Genomic DNA, 21,754 nt, shown 5'->3' with positions numbered 1-21,754 from the left:
CACACAAAACACAAAAATCAAAAAGCAATCTTAATAAACATAAAATCCTAAAGCGAAATGAACAGATTTCAGTGTATTAGAGGCCTGAATTGTTGAAGATACTGAGTTTGAACTGTTTTCTCCACCTCCCCCATTACGTAGCGGCTTTGAGGTCAGAGCCCAGTGAAGTCTTGAGTGCCTAGGCCAACCTGTATAATTCCATCCCGGTCACAGCGACTTGTTCAAATAGCCCAAGGGAGTCAACAGGTGGTGACAACACCGCCACAAAGGTGATGCCGCCAGCAAGAAGTTCAGTCCTCGAGCCGAGAATCGGAGAGGCGGGGTGTTAAGCAGTGACAGCACACCACCCCGATGGCGGCCGCCCGGTCCCTGTTCCTTCGGCTTTCGGGGCGTTCTTCCTCTGGACTGTGCAGCGACCAGCAGCTCCTACTGAGCCCGTCCTGCACACGCAGGCACCCGCCCGCCTAGCCGCGGGCCTGGCGGGCGGGGAGGGCGGAGCCGGGGCAGGGCCACGCCCCCCGCGCGGCCCAGCCCGGCGCTCCGCCGCCGCCGGCCATGCCGCCGCTGCCCGGGAGAGCTATGGCCAGTGAGTACGCGGCGGGCCGAGCTCCGGCCGGAGGCCGGGCGGCGCGGGCGGGGCCGGCGGAGGGTCTCGCCGCCTCGGCCTCGCGCGTCGCAGCGCCTGTGGTCTTCCGTGACCCGGTGCTCGCGGGGCTGGGGCGGACGGGGGCGGGAAGGAGGCGGAGAGCGCGTCCCGGAACAGCCCCGGGATTCGGGCTTCCGGCGGCCTCCGGGCCCCGCCTGAGGCCCGCGAGGCTGTGCTTAAAGCTGGATTCCGAGGCCACGCACTCCAAATCCGCCTGGGCGCGAGGAGGGGTGGGGGAGGGGTGGTCATTTTAAACGCAGGTTCCTCACCCGCCTGCACGCCTTCCCTCCCGCCGACCAGGACTGAACTTGCCGTGAGGAAGCCTTCAGGGATTAAAGTGTGGGAGCCTCCGACCTGTGGGATTCTCGGAGACGCTTAGAGTTTTGCATCAGAGGCGGGACTGTCCAGCGGGGTTCTTTTCACAGTCTGCACCTTAACACTCATTTTTGTGCTTGGGTTCTGCGCGGGCATCAACCGTACTTATTTGTGGTTTGAGACCTGTCACAAGAAAACGAAGCTCCTGTTTTCTTTGATTTGGGCTTTATGGTAAAAAAGACTGGTTAATTTGAACCTGTTCACACTCACTGGAAAATGCCCTCTCAATCTGAACAAAAAAACTGGACAGGTTGTTTCTGCATCTGGACATTGAGCTTTCAGGTTAGGTATTACGTGTTACCTGCACATCCCCCTCTTGGATCAGCACCAGGAGTGTTTCTAGCTGTGTTCGTCCCCACGTCTTTGCCAAGTTCTTTTATATGGGGCAGTGGAGTGTTCTGGACTCATAGTCTGAAAACCTGGGTTATTACAATCTTGGCATAGCCCATGTCAATAGTCATCTAATCTCTCTGAACCAAACCAGCCTTCATCAAAGGCCGGGTCCATCAGTGTTGCCTCTTCTGGGGACGTCTGCACTGGTCCAGGGGTTTCCTGTAAAATAGACACAAACTGCCCCTCCGGGGTCTTGTGAAGCTCCCGTGAGATGATAAGGTTTGTGGGAGAGCTCTCTGTTTTTCATATCAACCTACTGGAGTGCAGGGCAAGTTGATGGCTGAAGGAATGTTCAGGATCGCGGTATAGAAGCCCTTTTACACATCTCCCTCTGGCTGTGAATGGTATCTTTGAAGAGGCAGGCCATGACAGGCTGATGCACTTGAGAGCTGTAAGGTGTTACCAATCTGACTCCCTTGAGGACAGTTTTCAAGTTACATGACCCTCCCTCCAAACCACCAAAAAAACAGGTGACACAAACAAGGTTCATGTCCTGCCTTACGGTTCCAGGTTTTGGCATCAGCTGTTGCTGTGCCACTTACTTTGTTCAGTGACTCTGTACAACTTGCCCCCTGCAAACCTCTTAACTTTCTCATCTACAAAATAGTGTTACTGATACATCACAGATGCTAACACGTGTAAAGCACCTGGCATGTTCCTTATGCTGTTTCAGTGTTGGTCCTTTCACTCAAGGTATTTTACTCCTTATTTCCATTGGTAAGTCCTTCACTGATGACAATGACTATAAGGCAGCCAGGGACCTTAGAGGTCACTGTATTCTCATTTAACAGCTAGTATCTCGTCTTCAGCATCAAGAACTCCCCTGTGGTCCGATTTCCCTACCTTAGCCCCTCTGTGCAGAATGTCAGGCACTTCCAAGCCTGGTTCAGGACAGCTGCCTTTCTGGATAGGTTATGGGAGAGGGGAAGCCATCACACAGCCATGGCGGACTTCATTTGTCCCTCCCTCAGGAGCAGAGACAAAACCCAACTTCTGACAGTGGATACCTTTAGGGTGTGTGTGTGATGTTCTGGTGACTGCTCAAGGTATCTGTTTGCCCCAAAATAATTTCCACTTTTGTTTCCTGTTTTACTTCCCTTTGTTTTCATTCAGATTCTGAAACTATTTAACAAGCTGCATTCAGAGTTAAATTTAGCTCTTCTCACTTTATTTAGGATAAACCAAGGAATGGATCATCTGCTTTTCCTGCTTTTAGAGTTAACTCTGAACCAAACCAGCCTTCATCAAAGGCCAGGTCCATCAGTGTTGCCTTCTGGGGATGCCTGCACTGGTCCAGGAGATGCCCAGAGAGAAAACTAATGGTGGGGTTTTTAGACTCTAGAGCAGAGGTTAGGGAGGGAAGCTAGGACAGGCTATTACTGATAAGTCCTGAAGTCTGGCCAAGTTTTGTAGTTGTGACATGCTTTAGATCCTTTAATGCAGCCCTCCATAAGACTATGAGCAGAAACTATGTGTCAGAGTCCTGGCAGGGCACAGAAACCACGCCAGTCACTTGAACAGGAGAAATGTATATATAAAGAATTATCAACCAGTAAAAGGTGATTACTCCAAGAGCTAAAAGAGAACTCTAAAAAATATAGGAAAAGCAAATGTAATGTGTAGCTGCTACCTCCAGGAGGGATTTAGCCTAGAAGAGCCTCACCTCCTTGTCCCGTGGCTGACAACTTATCTGTTGGTGGGGCTGCTACATAATTTGTGGGACCCAGTCCCCAGTGAAAATGTAAAGCCTCTTATTCAGATTGCAAGAAAAAGCAGTGTTAGCTTTTCCCCGCAGTGTCTCTTTCAACCTCTCATGTTGTTTTTTTATTTGGCACTTAATTTTGTGCTCCTTGGGGCACAGGGTATTCATGGGGTGAGCACAGACCAGGGGCCCTGGCCTGTGAGCAGGCACATGTACAGCCCACCGGTTGGCAGGCTCCCCCTCCTGCCAGCATCTGGACCAATGCACAGTGTCCCAGCTGGTGATGGGAAAGCTGAGACAGGCATCTCCCCTTCCCCCGGGTCAGCTGCCCCAACTCAAGGTGGGTTAGTGACTTCCAAGGGATTTCACTTCTGCGCTGAGAAGCACCCAGTACCTGGATCCGGGGAAGGTGGAGGCTCACGACCAAATAGGAAAGGATAGTTCCACATTCAGACCCAGTCTTCAGGCCATGTTCTCATTCGTATGTAAGAAGCTGGTCGTGCCTACTTCACTTCAGATTCTTTTTTTTTTTTTCCGTGTGAAGTTTGTGAGCCAGTCACCTGTCCAAGGACAGGCTGAAGGCTGTTTCTGGGTTTGGCTGTCCCAAATAAGCTGCAGTGGACAGAGGGCTTAGTGCTCAGAACACCTTTTGCAGGGTTCACTTCAGATCTTTGTGCCTGGCGCAGGGCTCCAGGTCTCTCAGCCTCAGCCTTTTTGGCACTTTGAACTGGATAACTCTTTGTTGTGAGGGACTGTCCTCGTTGGGGCATGTTTAGCGGTGCCCCTGCCTGCTAAGCAGATGCCAGTGGTGGCCCACAGGTTATGAAGGTCAGTGCTGCAGGCGTGCGGGATGTCCTGGGGGCCAGTGACCCTCCCGCGGAGAGCTGCTGCTCAGATTCCTTAGTCAGATCTTCGGACAGCTGTGTTCTTTTATCTTCATCCTCAGCTTTCCGCCTGGCCCTCATCCAGCTTCGGGTTTCTTCCATCAAATCAGATAACCTCACTCGAGCTTGTGGCCTTGTCCGGGAGGCAGCAAAGCAAGGAGCCAAAATAATTTCTCTTCCGGTAAGTATGGAGGCAGCTGCTCCCTTCTGGGAGCTGTTGACTCAGCAGAATTGCATCTGCTAGCCCTGGTTGCCCGCTTGTGTCCCGGGGTCCAGCACAGCCCTGTGGGACTCCAGGATTGTTCTGTTTGTCTGGAAGATGACTCTAGCAAGGCTCTTTGTGACAGGATGTGTGCCAACATGGTTACAGGTCTTTGTCTTTAGGATCATCTACTCTGTTCAGAATCCTGGTAGGTGAGAGACTGTCTTGCCCTCGGGTTTCAGCCCTGGGCAGGTTCACTGTGGATTCTGTGAGACTGAAAAATGACAATGGAACATTCTTGGGGTAAAAGGGTTATTCCTGGCTTTATTCTCATGACAGTAGGTCGAGTACTAGAAACACATCTGGATACAGCAGCCTGCAGGTCCGTAATCCACCTCTGTCTCTGCCTCCACCCAAAGCATTTGATGGAGTGACTCAGTCAATAATAGCTCATTGCCAGTGGGCGTGGGAACATTAGCCTAGCAGTAGGCCAGTTATAATATCAAGTAGTTTAGGGTCAGGATCCTGGCCCTAGGCACTTCCATTTTCTCCACAGGGATCTATATGTAGTTATGTGGAAACATTTTCAAGACACAATGTTATATAGAAAATGAGTTAAGTTCCATATGATATGAACAAGCTAAAATACTCAGCACATTGTATACTTACCTTCTTTCCTTGTGTAATAAGTCTTTACAGGACCAGGACAAACTGATCTTAGTGTTAAACCTCCAGCATTTTCAAAAAATTGTTGAAAACTGAAAATTGTTACAAACTTTTGGGAAGCCTGGGGTATCTATCCAAATGCAATAGCCTGTAGTAAGCTAGTGGAATGCTGCCTCTTTTTCCCTGGTGATTTCTTTGAGAAAACCAATTGAAGGCTGCACCACATTTGTTTGTCAGCAAGTATGAGATTAGCCCCAGAGAAGGGTCCTGCACGTGTCAGGACATGTATCTACTAGCAAAAGCCTGCTGAGGTCAGTGGTAGAACTATTCCAGACAGTCCCCCTCCTCCACTCTCTTTCCCACTACAGGTAGTAGGCAACCCTTTGCAAAACCCTGCTTAGGCTGACTGAAGAATTTTGGGGGCCACCTTGTGTTTTAGGCTCCTAGCCATCACAGGTGTGGCCAGTGAATAGGACTCTTTGCCAAGGGAGCTCCAGATCTGAATGTTAATCTAGTTTTCCTTGCAGCTCCAGTCACAGGGCTCACCTGTACTTGTACCCCATCATGGTTTCTTGGTGGTTTAAATTGCTGGGAGTCAGAGTCTAAAGACCAGGAGTGCAAACCCTCGAATTCTGCATGTGCCTTTTCATTATAACATGAGTCCTGTACAAGCTGGTGATCCTTGGGCTTGAGTGTTCCAGCCCAGTGCCTGGTACACAGGCAGTCTCAATGGGAAACAAATGAATTAGAATTGAAGTCTAGTAGTTTCTGTTTTTCTTCTATGACAGCTATAGAGGACAAACATATCCTGGGGAATGAGAGATTTGGCAGGATCAGAATGATAGTGCTAGAAGGGAGCTTAGACACAGATCATTTTACAGATGAAGAAATGTCTTAACCTCTGAGGTTTTCAAAGTTTCTGGTTTTTCAAGCACAGGTTTTTTTGCTTTACATAGTCACTAATATAGTTTTGCACCTGTGAGTTCATTCTAAAAGCCACAGTCCTGTGATTTTGCCCAGTTATAGTGGGGCCTGGGTGCCCAAGGTTGGGAACTCATGGAGAGAGGCAGGTTTGGCCTTCTGCCAAAATGGTAGGATCTGGGGGCACACACACTTTTTTCCTCTAGCCCCAGCTGCTGAGTCTTGCCTGTGGCTACAGGCTCTGTACCCCTGGGGTGTCAGTGTTTTTCTTATCAGCTGTGTTTTTCCCCTCTGAGAGCAGAGCTGGAAAAAGCAGCTATTTCTTCTTACAGCAGAACTCTAAAATGTGGTGGGTGTTTTGGTGTTTTTTCCCTTTTTTCTTTGCCAACTTTATTCTAGGAATGCTTTAATTCTCCATATGGCACGAAATACTTTCCTGAATATGCAGAAAATATTCCTGGTGAATCAACACAGAAACTTTCTGAAGTAGCAAAGGAATGCAGCTTGTATCTCATTGGAGGTAACTTCCTACCCTCAAGGTAGAAATGGCCTATGCATTTAAAACATGTGACTAATTTTTGGTGTTATTTTTAAACCTTGGAATACAAATTAGCCATTGAAAAGAATGAGGTAGATCTATATGTAGTTATGTGGAAACATTTTCAAGACACAATGTTATATGGAAAATGAGTAAGTTCCATATGATATGAACAGGTGTTCCCATTCAGATAAATCTCCTACAGAAAAAGTTATAACTTCTATTTATAGTTATGTATGTAAGGCAGTAAATATTGTAGAAGGACAAATACCAAACTGATAATGATGATTTTCCCTGGAGAAAGGAGTATGAATATAGGGGCAGGTAGAAGTCCGGGGTGAGGCTCAGGGGAGGAAACATATCTGGGTGTCTTTCATTGTACTAATGCAGGGTTAAGAATTTTTTTAAAATAAAGAGGCCACATACATCAAGATAACTTCGTGGGGTTTTGAAATTAACTTTCAAATGTTCTATTTGCTTAAATAAATCAGAACAGTAAAACTGTTTACTAAATATAGCAAAATTATTTCTGTTTTATGACATATTAAGAATTAAAAATGAATAAGAGGTGGAGAAAAGGCAAGAAGAGAGAGAACTGCAGGAACTGCATTTACTGATGGAAAGTCCTGCAGCTTATGTTCCCATCTTAAGGCCTTTTTGGATATATTTATGTGCAGGACCTGGTGAATTCAGATTGAGCAACACTGAATTCCCAACTTTGCTCCAAAGTACAGATTAGGTGTTGCTTGAGTTCAAAGCTGAATTAAGAAGCAGATGGTTATTTGTGAAACCTATCTTTGACATCTGACCTCATTATATTTCATTTACATTCTGGAGTTTATCTCTGAAAGATTATATTCAACAAGAAAAAACAAACCTGATAACCCTTAGAAGATAGTAAACATTGTTGGACCCAAGTGACAGTTTATCAAGCCTTTGTCCAGTTAATCATAAAAGGATGCTTTATTCAGAATGTTTTCTGTGCCTGTGTGTTTTCCTCTCAATGAAAGGTTCCATTCCTGAAGAAGATGCTGGAAAATTGTATAACACCTGTGCGGTGTTTGGGCCTGATGGAACTTTACTAGTAAAGCACAGAAAGGTAAGTAGGGAATATACATCTCATTGCCTCTTGAGAACATGCTACAAAGTCCCCTATTCCTCCTCATGTTGTGCACATATCAGGCATTCACAGTTGGAACAAGTGGCTCTTCATGACAGTTGGTATTTTCATATAAATTTTAGAGTCAGCCTGTCAATTTCAGCTAAGGAAAAACCTATAGGACTTTTCATTAAGATTGCATTGGTTTTGTAATCACTTTGGGGAGAGTGGACATCTGGGCAGTAGTAAGTGCATATATGTTTGGGGTTTGTTAGTCTTCCTGGTAAATCAATCTTTTTACCATTATGAAATGTCTTTTTTCTTGTAATACTCTTTGTCTTGAAGTTGATCTCTGACATTACTATAGCCACTCTAGGCTTCTTGTACTTACTATTTGTGTGAAACATCTTTTTCTAATCAAAAATTTCAACCCATATTTGTCTTTATATTTAAAATGATTGTCTTACCACAGAAATTCAAAGAATTATTAGAGAATTCTATGAAAAATTATATGCCAGTAAATAGGACAACCTAGAAGAAATGGAAAAATTTCTAGAAAAGTACAACCTTCCAGGACTGACCCAGAAAGAAACAGAAAATCTGAACAGACCAATTACCAGTAACAAAATTGAATTGGTAATCAAAAAACTTCCAACAAACAAAAATCCAGGACCAAATGGCTTCACAGCCAAATTCTACCAAACATTTAAAGAAGAGATAATACCCAACCTTTTCAAAGTGTTACAAAAAGTAGAAAAAGGAGGGAATACTTCCACACTCATTCTGTGAGGCCAGTATCACTAATACGTAAACCAGAGAGACACTACAAAAAAAGAAAACTATAAATCAATATCTCTGATGAACATAGATGCAAAAATTCTCAACAAAATATTAGCAAACCAAATTAAAAATGACATCAAAATATCATCCATCATGACCAAGTGGGATTTCTTCCAGGGATGCAAGGATGGTACAATATTTGTAAATCAATCAATGCAATACACCACATTAACAAAAAGAATACTAAAAACATGATCATCTCAGTAGATAAAAAATGTTTTACAAAATTCAACATCCAATCATGATTAAAACTCTCAACAAAATGGGGTTAAAGGGACCACACTTCAACATAATAAAGACTGTATATGACAGACCCACAGCTAGCATCATACTCAGTGGTGAAAAGCTGAAAGCTTTTCCTCTTAGATAGGAGCAAGACAAGGTTGCCCACTCTCACCACTTTTATTCAACATAGTACTGGAGATCCTCACCAGAGCAATCAAACAAAACAGAGATAAAAGGTATCCAAACTGGTAAGGAAGAAGTAAAACTGTCACTATTTGCAGATGATATGATACTATATATATAAAAACCATAAAGACTCCACCAAAAAACTAATAGACCTAATAATTGGATTCAGCAAAGCTGCAGGATACAAAATTAATACACAGAAATCTATTGTGTTCCTATATACTAACAACAAACTAGCAGAAAGAGAAATCAGGATAATAATTTCATTCAAAATTGCATCAAGAAGAATAAAATACCTAGGAATTAATGTGATTAAGGAATGAAGACCTGTACTCTGCAAACAACAAGACACTCCTGAGAGAGAAGATACAAATAAGTAGAAATCGATCCTGTGCTCATGGATAGGAAGAATTAATATTGTCAAAATGGCCATCCTGCCCAAATCAATTTACAGATTCAATGCAATCACTATCAAAATACCAACAGTATTTTGCAATGAACTAGAGCAAATAATCCTAAAATTCATATGGAACCACAAAAGACCCTGAATAGCCAAAGCAATTCTGAGAAAGAAGAACAAAGCTGGTGGTATGCTTCCTGACTTCAAGCTATACTACAAAGCTATAGCAATCAATATGGTTCTGGCACAAGAACAGACCTATAGATCAAGGGAACAGAATAGAGAGCCCAGGTATAAACCCACACATATATGGTCAATTAATATATGATAAAAGATCCATGAATATACAATAAGGAAAAGACAGTGTCTTCAATAACTGGTGTTGGGAAAACTGGACAGCTACATGCAAGAGAATGAAACTGGATTACTGTCTAACTCTGTACAAAAAATGAATTCAGAATAGATTAAAGACCTACATGTGCAACGTGAAACCATAAACCTCTTAGAAGAAAACATAGGCAAAAATATCATGAACATAAGTATGAGCAGTTTTCTCCTGGATATATCTTCTTAGGCAAGGGAAACAAAAAATGGACAAGGTGGACTATATCAACCTAAAAAGCTTTTGTACAGCAAAGGACACCATCAACAGGACAAACAGGCAACCTACAGTATGGGAGAATATATGTCTAAGTGATTTATTTGATAAGGGGTTAACATTCAAAAGATACAAAGAACTCATTCAACACCAGAAAAAAATGACCCAATTAAAAAAAATGGGTGGAGGACATGATCATTTTTCCAAAGAAGAAATTCAGATGGCAGCAGGCACATGAAAAGGTGCTCCATATCCCTAATCATCTGGGAATTGCAAATCAAAACCACAGTGGGATACCAGCTCACACCAATTAGAATGGTCACTATCCAAAAGACAACAAGTGTTGGTGAGGATGTGGAGAGAAGGGAACCCTCCTACACTTTTGGTGGGAATGTGAATTGGTGCAGCCACTGTGGAAAGCAGTATGGAGATTCCTCAAAAAACTAAAAATAGAAATACCATTTGAACCAGTAATTCTACTTCTAGGAATTTACCTGAATAAAACAAAAATCCATGATTTGAAAAGATATATGTACCCCTATGTTTATCACTGCATTATTTACAATAGATATGGAAGCAACCAAAGTGTCCATTAATAGATGAAAGGGTAGAGAAGTGGCACGTATACACAGTGGCATATTATTCAGCCATAAAAAACAAATCCTGCAATTTGCGACGGATGGACCTAGAGGGTATTATGCCAAGTGAAATAAGCCAGGTAGAGAAAGACAAATGCCATATAATTTCACTTATTTGTGGCATCTCAAAAACAAAAAATGAACAAAAGACCAGTAGACTTATAGACAGTGAAAAGTGACTGGTGGTTACCATTGGAGAGCGGTTTGAGTGGGTGAAGATGAGGGAGATATAGGGGCCAAAAAATTCTCAATCATAATGTAAGTTGGTCACAGGGATGGTAGTACAGCATGGAGAAAATAGCCAGTAGTTCTCTTTCATCTTTCTGATGACAGTAACTGCACTGGTTGGGATGAAGATTTAATAATAATGGGTAACTGTTGAACCACTGTGTTGTAGATTTGAAATCAATATAATACTGTGTATCAACTACTATCAATAAATAGAAAACTAAAATGATTGACTTGTAGGCAGAATACAGTTAGGTTTTGTTGCTTTTTTATTCATGCTGATAATCTTTGCCTTTTAACTAGAGTGTTTATACTTAATGTAATTATTGATGAGATTGGATTTAAGCACAGAGACATGTTACTATTTTTATCCTTTATTCCTTTTCTCTGCATTCTTTTGCATTGAATTTTCTTTTTTTTAAAGTTGTTGCCCTAGGGATTACAGTATGCCCCTTTATCTTGTCATGGTCTACTTAGAGTTTATATTATACTACTTCATATGAAATTTAAGAACATTTCAATCATTTAGGTCCAGTTCCTACCTCCTTCTCATTCTTTATATGGTGGTTGCCAGATATATTGCATCTGCATATGTTATAAATTCCACAAAACACCAGTTTTTTATTTAAGTAGTATATTTTAATTAAGAGAAAATATTTTAAATTTACTCAAGTATTTGCCATTTCTGGTATTTTCTTTTTTTCCTTAAGATCCTAATTCTATCAGGTATCATTACCTTCAAATAGAACGACCTCCTTAAGCATTTTTATAGTGAGGATCTGCTAGCTATTAGTTTTCTTAGTTTTTGTTCATGAGTGTATCTTTATTTTGCCTTCATTCTTAAAGGATATTTTTGGTGTAATAGAATTCTGAATTGACAATTTTCTTTTTTCCTGCAGCAGTTTGAGAGATGATATTTACTTTATCTTCTAACTTCTTTATTCTTTCTTTCTTTTTTTGGTAAGAAGTCAGTGGCAATTTTTAATTCTTGTTTCCTGTATGTAATTTGTGTTTTTCTCTGCCTTTCTTCAAGATTTTTTTCATAATTTGTAGTTCTGAGTATTTTGACTCTGATGTGCCCAGGATATTTGTATTTTTACTGCTTTGTACTTCTTGAATCTGTATACTTAAGTCTTTGTTTGGGAAATTTGGGTCATTATTTTGTTAAATATTTTTCTGTCCTATTCTCTTTTCATGGGGCTCCAGTTTTGACACCATCCCACCAAACCAGGTCACCAAGGCTCTGGTTATTTGTTTTTCCAACCTTTTTTCTCTCTTCTTCAGATTGGAAAGTTTACATTGATATATCTTCAAGTTCACTGAGTCTTTCTTCTGTTAATCTAGTCTCATGCAAGCCAATCCAGTGAAGTTTTTAAAAATTTCAGATATTTAATTTTCTAGTTCTAAAATTTTGATTTTTTAAAAAATCACTTGTATTTATCTACTGTTATTTCCTATTTGCTTATTCTTTAAGAGAAAATTTTTCTTTACACCCTTGAGCTTACTTTCAGTAGCTACTTCAAAGTCTGGTAATTATATCAGGATCTTGTTGGTGTCGGATCCATTTACTGCCTTAGAGTTTGAGTCTCATTTTCTTGTTTCTTTGCATGTTTGGTAATTTTGGATTATATGTTGTTGAGATTCTACCTTCTATTGTATTTCTCTGAAAAGTGTTGAATATTTTTGTTTTAGCAAGTACTTGGCTGTACTCAAACACCAAACTCTCTTTGGTGAGATGGGCAACAATTTCAGCTATTCTGTTCTATATAAAGTTGTTTAGTTTTAGCTAGGCTGCTTGGAGTCTTCCCCACATATGTTTAATTTCATGGTTAGCCAGAGATTTGGGCAGATTTTATATATCGAACTTAAGGCTCTTGCTCTTTGGCTTCTCCTTTTCAGGATTTCCCCCTCACTTTCCAGCTGCTGTGAAACATCCCCTGTACATCAAACAAATATGATCAGGCGTAGTTCTACCACCCTTGCAGCAACAGCTGGGGCCTTGCTTCCAACTAAAAGCTGTGAACAAATGGGAAACCCACCCAAGCTATTCCCTTCTTCCCAGTGTGACTTCCCTTCAGTTTTTGCCTGATTTTGTTTTGATCAATCTCTGGTGCTTCTAAGTACTTGTACTTTTTGTTTTGTCCAGAGTTCATTGATATTATGAGAAAGCTAGTCTGATAGGAGCCACTCTACCACTACTGGAAGAGGAGCCAGCATTGAGCTATTAACCCCACTCTTTGAAATATGTATTTTCAGTATTGAGTTTTCTGGTCCATAAATATGGTGTATATCCTTCCGTTTATTTAGACTTTCTTAAATGTCTCTCAAATTGTTTTTGTAGTTTTTTGGTTATAGTTCTGTATATCCTTTTCTGGGTCTATTCCTAATTGGTGTTTTTTGCTAGCATATAGAAGTACAGCTAATTTAAAAAATATTGATGTCCATAGTAACCTTTCTAAATTCACTTATTAATTCTAATAGTTTATCTGTAGATTTCCTGTAGAGTTTCTAGATATGCAGTTCTATCATTGAAAATAATGACCAATTTAATTTTTTTTCTCTCATCCTTATACTTTTTATTCCTTTCTTTTGCCTTGTCACTTTGTACAGCAAAGGACACCATCAGCAACCCCTGGTACAGTGTTGAAGAGCTGCTGTCCTCATCCTATTCCTGATCTCAATAGGAAGCTTTTACTGATTCACCATTAAGTACAATGTTTCTTCAGTTAGGTTTTTGTTTTTGTTTTTTCTTTTAGATACACTTTATCACATTAAGGAAGTTTCCCTCCTGGAAGAGTTTTTCTCTTTTGTTTTAAAAATAAGAATGGATATAGAAGGTTACCAAATGCTCATGTACCTCTTAAGATGATCATATGACTTCTCTTTTGTTAGTGTTGTAAATTATATTGATTGATTTTCTAAAGCTAACCACATTTGCTTTCCTTGAATAAATCCAATTTGGAAGTGATATGCTATTTTTTTGTAGCTGCAATTGGTTTGCAAAGTTTTAGGTATTTTTCGTTGCTCACCCACTCCCCACCTATCCTGCCTTGTCCTCTGATTCTGAGGAGTCATATTAATTGCTTCCCATAAGAAACCTAGATAGACATTGATGTGCAGACTGTCTAGGAAAGATGGATCATAAAACCTGCAGTATTATTTATTCAGTTTCTGCTATTAGAACTCGTTTTGGTGAGGTGTCAGAGTGTGGGGTGGGTTGTGGGTAGATTGGGGATGCTGTCTGTGCAGTTCTTAGAGCTCCCCCCATTTCTGGCAGTGGAAAGACATTTGGTATTACTGTTATAACCCTGCTTGGAAGAGGTAACCAAATCCATTATTTGTGATGCAGCTCCATCTGTTTGATATTGATGTTCCTGGGAAAATTACTTTTCAAGAATCTGAAACATTGAGTCCTGGTGATAGTTTCTCCATGTTTGATACACGTATGTACCAGATAAGTTCACCTCTTTCAGCAGTCCCAGTAGAAGAGGATCAGGCATTCCTTTGCTTTTCTCTTACTTCCCTCCCTTCTTTACATAACCTGACTGAAAGACCAGAAGTGAGAAGGAACAGAGAATGGTCAAAGGTCTGGAAAGCATGGGCTGAAAGGAGAACTAGGGTTTGATGTGCTTTTGCTCTTCCATTTGGTCACACCCTCCTATTAGTATGATAGCATTCAGATTGTACCTATTAGGATGCGATTGAACACCTCCCACTTAGATAATAGGCATTCAATTATAATGAATTTCTCATCTCCACTTTGCTGATATAAATGATGTCTTTATGAGGTGAAATCCAAGTTACTAAGTTTTCTCCATCCATGGGCCCTGCGTTCATGTGTCCCTGTCAGTGTTTTGTGGTCATTAGATCAGGGAGGCTTTACCCTGCCACACCTTGCTGCTGGAGATTAACTTCCCATTTATGCATTTTCTGTTTGGGAAACAGCTTACTGCAGAGTGGGCCTGGGCATCTGCTACGACATCCGCTTTGCAGAGCTTGCACAAATCTACGCACAGAGAGGTGAGACACAGTTGTGTAGGTGCTTGGAGGTTGGATTCTGTGCTGGTCTTCGTGGATAGAGGGAGCCCTTAGCAGAAAAACTGGAGAAGAGGTCTTAAGGTCTTAATCTCTCCACCCCCATTTGACCTCTTCCACTTTGGCTATGTATGGGCAATACAGGTTTTTGTTTGTAATTTAACACACTGTAGCTAAGGTATGTACTTCTAAATCTGCTCTACCCTTTGAGCCCTTCCTGCCACTGTATTTAGAAGGAGTCACTTGGAGCCCAACAGAAATGAAGATGGGTTCTGTGCCCTCGTGGATTTTACCACTCGGTAGTCCAGCTGGTCAGTACAGTAGATATCAGTGAATTTTGGTCTATAAAAGCATCTTCCTGTCCTAGAAGAGCATTGAGCCAAGTCAGAAGATCTGGGTTCTGGTTCCAACTCTTCCTCTTAATTGGCACGATACTTTGGGTAAATTACTTAATCATGGAAGCTGTGTGGATCTCAGTTTTCCCCTAGGAATGGGGTGAGCATTAAGGAGACAGAATTTAGAGAGTTCTTCATATGGTTCCCAACAATTAGCATCCCTACCAGACTGACAAAACTACTCCGATTCCAATTCAGCTGTCACTTGAAGTGGGTGCAAACAGTTTGCCTGCTTTCCGAGCAGAAGATGGAGGCCCATGAGCTGTGGGTTGGCACCCACTCTGTTGTCTTAGCACTAAGCAGTAGAGCACCTACTCTGCCTTCCATTTCATTTGAAAAGCACTACAAGACAAGGTCCTTGGCATGCAGAGCTGACCATGCAGTGCTGAGAAATACGAATGACAGTTCTCCACTTCCCACCCCCATTCTCCACTTTTTTAAGTGAAGTCATAAATTACAGTTTCAGTCATCAATACCTCTTTTCTTATGCATCTGTACATGTTTCATGTATGTGCCTCTAAGTAATTCAGAGCCATAATGTAATGTTGCTGCCCCTGCCTGACTTGGTTGACATCTCTTTATGCTTGGGAAAGTTTGAGTTTGGTCCCCACTGGGTAAGGAATTAACAGAGAGTCCAATGTGACTGGCTTTCACCTGTATCCACTCTGACCTTTCTTTCAAGGCTGCCAGCTCTTGGTATATCCTGGAGCTTTTAATCTGACAACTGGACCAGCCCACTGGGAGTTGCTTCAGCGAGGCCGGTAAGAAAGCATCGCCAGCAGACCTTCCCAGTACAGAATGCTGCCCCTGACTCAGGAGGCCCTGGTAACCACGAGCAACTGGAAAAGATGAATCACCCAACTGACTCTGGGCTTCTTAGATTGGGGTGCTTATCCTACTCCATCCACCACACCATCCTATTTCTGGTGATGCTCTGGCAACAGACTTGGAATAAGCTCCTGTTCTTCTAACATACAGGTCCTAGGCATGGCACAAAATCTTTGGCCTGTCACAGTTGCTGTTGCCTTAGTCCCCTAAGTCTCCTAAGGCTGAGGGGTGATGTACATGGAAGGGAAAAGGGGTGTGACTATGTCTGTGTAACGTGCTCTGCAAACCATGAAATACTAGTTGGAGATGGTTTTCTTCATTACAGTTTTGTTCACTGAAGTATTAATATATTTAAAAAGCGCACTGATTGTAGGTCAGTGAATTTTCATGCACGTGTTCACCTCTGACTGGATCAGCGTGGAATGTCTCCAGCCTCCAGAACTCTCCTTTTGCCCCTTCCCAGTCAGTCCTCTTCACTCTCCACTCAGAGCTAGCTGCTATTCTCACTTCTAGAGAGGACGGTGATTGGACGGTGATTTTTACTGGAGGAGAAAGTAGAGGTGTTTGGCTGGTTGCTTGGTAGAAGGTGGAGTGAATAAATAGTCTTGTTGAGAACAAGAAAAGCCAGGGAGATACTGGGATGACCTGGCATGGATCTGTGGATTGAGCCCAGAGAGCTCCCAGATGAAGTGGCTTGATGTAGCCAGGCTGCCACCTGAAATTTCTACTTAATTTGAGGTGATGGGCCTGCCACCGTCAGTGTGGAAGTACCATGCAGCCTTCACAGTGTATGGCCCAGCAAGGCCTCTCCATTCTCTGGCTGTGTTGACTTGCACTAACCAGAGAAGCTCTGCTCTTTTACATGTAATAGGTTGGCTCAGACCAGAGTCTCTGAACTGACAGTGCAGATCTTCCTTGACTTACGATGGGGTTATGTCCCAGCAAACCTGTAAGCTGAAAATGCACTTAATACAGCCAACCTACCGAACATTGTAGCTTAGCCTAGCCTACCTTAAATGTGCTCAGGACATGTCTATAGTTGAGCAAAATCATCTACCACAAAACCTGTTTCATAATAAAGTGTTGAATATCTCACGTAATTTATTGGGTACTGTACTGAAAGTGAAAACAGAATGGTCATACAGGTACAGAATGGTGGTCAGTGTATCAGTTGTTTACCCTCATGATCCGGCAGTGTCCATCCACATCTAAGCCAGCATGTCCTACCCTAGTTTTTTTTGAAAGAAGGATCTGTACATGGGGTGGAAAAATGTCACACATCTGTAATATATGATTTACCTCTTTTCTGTCCACTGATTATAGGGCTGTTGATAATCAGGTTTATGTGGCCACAGCATCTCCTGCCCGGGATGACAAAGCCTCTTATGTTGCCTGGGGACACAGCACTATTGTGACTCCTTGGTGAGTTGGTTAAGCAGGGACAGTCTCACTGGGAGCTTGAGAGAAATGGCACTCTGGCCTGTGGTTGCCTGATTCCTGACTGGCCCTACCCCTCCTCAACCCCTTATCCCCACATGCCCCCAGGTCTCTGCCTCTCAGGGATCAGCTTCCACTTGAAAGCCATGTGAGGAAGAAATGATTTTGCCCTGGAGCGTTTGTGCTTAACTCTCCTGAGTTTCTGAGCAGCTTTCGCTAACCGACAGACTTTGGATTGCACAGGGGAAATAAAGCAGCAGTGGTGGGCGGCTGGTTTTAGTAGAAGAGGCTCCCAAATTCTTGGCTTTTGGTTAAAATTTAGACTAGGTGATTGGTCCTAGGCAGGAGTGAGTTACAGGGTGAGGATTTTGCTCCCACTGTGTAATGATTAGAAGAGGGGGATAATGCATTCGATTAAGGGAAACGACGAATTTGTCCTCTGTGAGGGTGGGAAGCATTTTATTACTCAGTGAAGCCAACACCAAAGTCCAGACAGACGTGCAGTCATGTTAATCTGTGTATCTTATGTTCTGCATTTGTAGTTTACATAGCACTTTCATACAATTTGATCGCTCAGGTACTTAGCCTATGTTAAGACCAGTTTAGAGATGATGAAATTGAAGTTCACAGATTAAAGTAGCTAGAATTGGTGTTTGGATCCAGCACTTTTGACCTCAGAACTTGGATTAATTCCATACTGTTCCTCATACATCTCTGTGATTACACACATAGACACCCACAGATGTGTATTTCTACAATTTCAGGATCAGTATACCAGTGACAAAACTGGATAGGGTTATATATCATTGTGGGGTCACGAAAGGCTCTCTTGACTTCCTGACCTTACAGGACCCAAAACTTAAAGTGTGTGTGTGATGGGGGAGGCCTTGTGAAACAGGACCAGGGAGAGATTGCCAGTGAGCCTGTACGTTAAGATTTGGGGTGGGGACCTTGGAAGACTAGAAGGATTAAGTTGGCTTGGAAACTTCCTCAGCCTTGGTTCAAGTTCTGTCCCGATGCTGGTGACAGGCTTCCTGGCCTTTGGGCAGCACGGCTCCCCTGCTGGTTCTCCTGATGAACTTTGTTGCTGATCAGGCTGGCTGCCTCTGACATGAAGTAGTTGTGTAAGATTTACCTCTGTTTCTCCCTTTTCAGAATTCCATCTGTAGGACTTCTGGCCCTCTGGCTTATACTGATGTTGGATGAGTGCTTGGGGTTAAAACAAAAAGAGATCTTTGAATCCCAGGGCAAATGGGGAGGAAACAGAAAAGAATGGAAAAGGATTCAGTTAAATGGCATTAATGATGGTGTTTATAGCTCATTTGTGCCAAAAATGTGTTTGTGGCCATCTGGTAAATGGACCCGGTTATATGGCAGATTGTTTGTTATGTCTAATACTTTGTTTTTTACTTTGGAGAAATTTCATTTCACTTGGCATGTTTTCGAAGCCTTGCTTTGTGCCAAGACACATAGTACTAGAAATTGTTTCCCAGATGAGCCTTTCTCCAGATACATGAAGGAGCTATTGCTCTTTTCAAGAGTGGGGTTTCCCCATCACTTCTACCCAGACCTTACAGGCTGAAACCTTTCCTTTAAAAACTGAAACTCATTAAAATAGGGATGCAGGGATTACAGGCATGAGACCAGAGATCCCAGCAGATCTGGGCCCTGCCCAGGCCCAGGCTTGCTGTCCCCAGGGGTTGTTAGCAGTCCAAGGAGGCATGAAGAAACTGACCACCCTCGCAAACGGTCCTTGCTGACATGCATTCAGGAGGGGGCAGATGGAGTGTCCTGCTGGTTATAGTAGTTCTATTCCCAGATTTTTGAAATTATAGAATAACTTCCTATCAGTTTTCAGTTTACAAAACATACTCCATAATTTTCTCACTAGGTCCTCACAGTCTTATTTCTACTGTTTAGGAAATGGACATTCCAAATGACTTGGCACAAGGCCACACAGCTATAAATGGCAGAACAGGAATTTAAGCCCTTCCTCTCTTAAATCTCAGACTCTGTTCCCTTTTGTCTATGAGCTGTGGAGGAAAAAAACAGAAAGAGAGGTTAAATACCAGCAAACATAAGTGAACTCACTCACTCTCTCCTGAATCTTTTTCAGGGGGGAGGTCCTTGCCAAAGCAGGCACTGAGGAAACCATCGTGTATTCAGACATAGGTAAGACTTGCCCCGCACAGTTTGTCTCTGGTGTCCCCACTGCTCTGAGGCCAAGTTTCGTAGCTGGGAAGCCCTGTCACCTGGAGGAGCTCCTTTGTGTCCCCTTCTAATTTTCCTTTGGTTCTCTGGCCAAGCCCTGGGGCTCAGTTGAGTTTTCTTGGTTTAGTTTGAAATGACTCCAGGGGCCATGCAAGGCCATCTGTGCTTTGACAAAGCCTGTATTACTGAATTCGTTGATGAGACCCTGCTGTGTTTGGGAAAGAAATTCCTACTGGTTAGTGAGGAGTTACATCTTATTAATAGTACACTTTCCTGTTTTTGCAGACCTGAAGAAGTTGACTGAAATACGCCAGCAGATCCCCATTTTTAGCCAGAAGCGATCAGACCTCTATGCAGTGGAGGCCAAAAAGCCCTAAGCTTTATGTTTCCAATGTGTCATGAAACAGGATAAGTTTTTAGAACATAATCAACTCCCTGCTAAATTCTTCAATAGAGTTTTTGTTTGTTTGTTTTAATAATTTCAGCCTTTTCCTTTCCTGGGAACTCTTTATTGAGACGATGGAGCATCAGCACACGATATTATCCATGTCATACTAAATAATCAAAGAGGGCTCAGGCTAGCACTGCAGAGCATAAGAGGGAATGGTTATAATAAATCTATATTTAAGTTGCTTCAAAGCAATTGGTAAACTTATCAGCTTTTGGTATCCTGGTGGTTGATTTACCTGATTTGAATATATTTGTGTCACGAACCCCTTATTACAGAGAAGGAATCCATTATGTAGAAACCTTGGTCTGGTGCTTTTCTGTACAGTACCTTAGTTACATTTTGGGTCTGTGTATCTTTGGGAAGCAAGATGATGGGTCCTTGGCGTTTGCTAGAAGAGATGGCAGCCCCACCCTTCCCAGCAGCCTCCAGGCCCTTCACATTCAAGGAGCTAATTATTCAGCCCAGAGTAGGTGTAGGGGAGAGGATGGGTCAGCAGTAAGGTCTGTGTGAGAATGGCAGGTGGTGGCATTTGGTCAAGGCAACTGAAGTGTGAGTCTGTGCAAAAGATTTTCTGGATAAGGGTGAGTCAGAAAGTCTCTTTTTCTTTTTTCTTTTCTCTCGAGTAACATTTTTTAGCTTGAAAAAGGCAAGTTTTCGGCCTGGTGGTTCTCAGAATCCTTTTGCACAATTAAAAATTAGAATTCTAGTGAGCTTTTGTTTATGTATGTTACAGCTAGTAGTAGGCTAGTAAATGCTTAACAATGACCTGTCCAAGAAAAAAACCCTGATTTTGTTTTAGTGTTTGCCGATTTCCATGCTATAAATACTTCCACCATGGCCAAATTCAAGCTATCAATGACACCTCTAAACACACAGTTGGGAATAGATGCACACTTAGCTCTTGTGAGATGCGGCATCCCTGATCTAGCACAACACTGTTTACATGTATATAGATACTTACCATATTGGAAAATAGGAAAATTTTAAGCAGAAGAATACATGACCACACATTCCATTAGCTGTAAGAATGATGACATCATCATGTCATTTCATCTTTGGAAAACAGCAGAGTACAAGAGTGAAAAAGCCAAATGACCTTTTAAAATTAATGTATAGTTTGATAAAATTTGACACATGTATACATCTATGAAACCACTCCAATCAAAATAATGAACATACCTCTCCCCTTGTCACAGAATTTTCTTGTGCTCTTTTATAACCTCTCTAGCTGCTCTTGTCCCCAGGCAATCACTGATCCGCTTTGCCGCTCTACACTAGTTAGAATTTTTTAGAATTACTTAAAAATGGAATCAGATCATATACTTTTTTGTCTTCTTACACTGATCATAATTATTTGGAGATTTGTCCGTGTGTGCATTAGTAATTCATTACTTTTTTATTCCTGAGTATTAATTTATGTATAGATGTACCATAATTTATCCATACACCTGGAAATTTGAGTTTCCAGTTTTTGGCTATTACAAATAAAGGTGCTAAAAACATTGTGTACAAGTTGTTAATTTCTCTTGAGTAAATATCTAGAATTAGAATGCTGGAGTTATATCTATGTTTCACTGCAAAATGTTTTCCAAAGTGATTGTGTCATTCTACTTTATTAACAGCAGTCTGTGAGAGGCCCAGTTGTCTACATCCTTACCAACACTGGTATGATGAATCTTTTAATTTTAGCCATTTTAATGTGCACATAATGTGTGTTACTTCACTGTATCATAATTTGCATTTCCCTAACAACTAATGATGAACATCCTTTCATGTACTTTTTCATCGTATGGTATAGCCTCTGGTGAAGTGTCTGTTGAACTTTTCCTCATATTTTTGTTATTTATCCTCTTCAT

At 42.0% G+C, this 21,754-nt stretch overlaps 1 protein-coding gene across 1 annotated transcript; it reads left to right on the top strand.

Moving 5' to 3' along the window:
- Window positions 1-419: 419 nt before the first annotated feature.
- On the top strand, window positions 420-21,410 carry NIT2 (nitrilase family member 2). Its single transcript, XM_017675122.3, has 10 exons — window positions 420-586; window positions 4,063-4,181; window positions 6,189-6,309; window positions 7,338-7,426; window positions 13,891-13,984; window positions 14,487-14,561; window positions 15,654-15,732; window positions 17,123-17,221; window positions 19,353-19,408; window positions 19,733-21,410. The coding sequence occupies exons 1-10, from the start codon at window positions 556-558 to the stop codon at window positions 19,822-19,824; spliced, it is 855 nt and encodes a 284-aa protein (XP_017530611.2). The 5' UTR covers window positions 420-555; the 3' UTR covers window positions 19,825-21,410.
- Window positions 21,411-21,754: the final 344 nt, after the last annotated feature.

Source organism: Manis javanica, chromosome 3 (genome assembly GCF_040802235.1).
Source record: "Manis javanica isolate MJ-LG chromosome 3, MJ_LKY, whole genome shotgun sequence".
Lineage (NCBI taxonomy): Eukaryota > Metazoa > Chordata > Mammalia > Pholidota > Manidae > Manis > Manis javanica.
The sequence above is the reverse complement of the archived record's forward strand: the minus strand, read 5'-3'. Positions and strand labels throughout refer to the sequence as shown.

Bases quoted from the DNA above. Each gene is read 5' to 3' on its own strand.
- NIT2 (XM_017675122.3), top strand. From the start codon at position 556: ATGCCGCCGCTGCCCGGGAGAGCTATGGCCA. The intron at 6,310-7,337 runs GTAACTTCCTAC...TCTCAATGAAAG, and splicing joins CAGCTTGTATCTCATTGGAG to GTTCCATTCCTGAAGAAGAT. The intron at 19,409-19,732 runs GTAAGACTTGCC...CTGTTTTTGCAG, and splicing joins CATCGTGTATTCAGACATAG to ACCTGAAGAAGTTGACTGAA.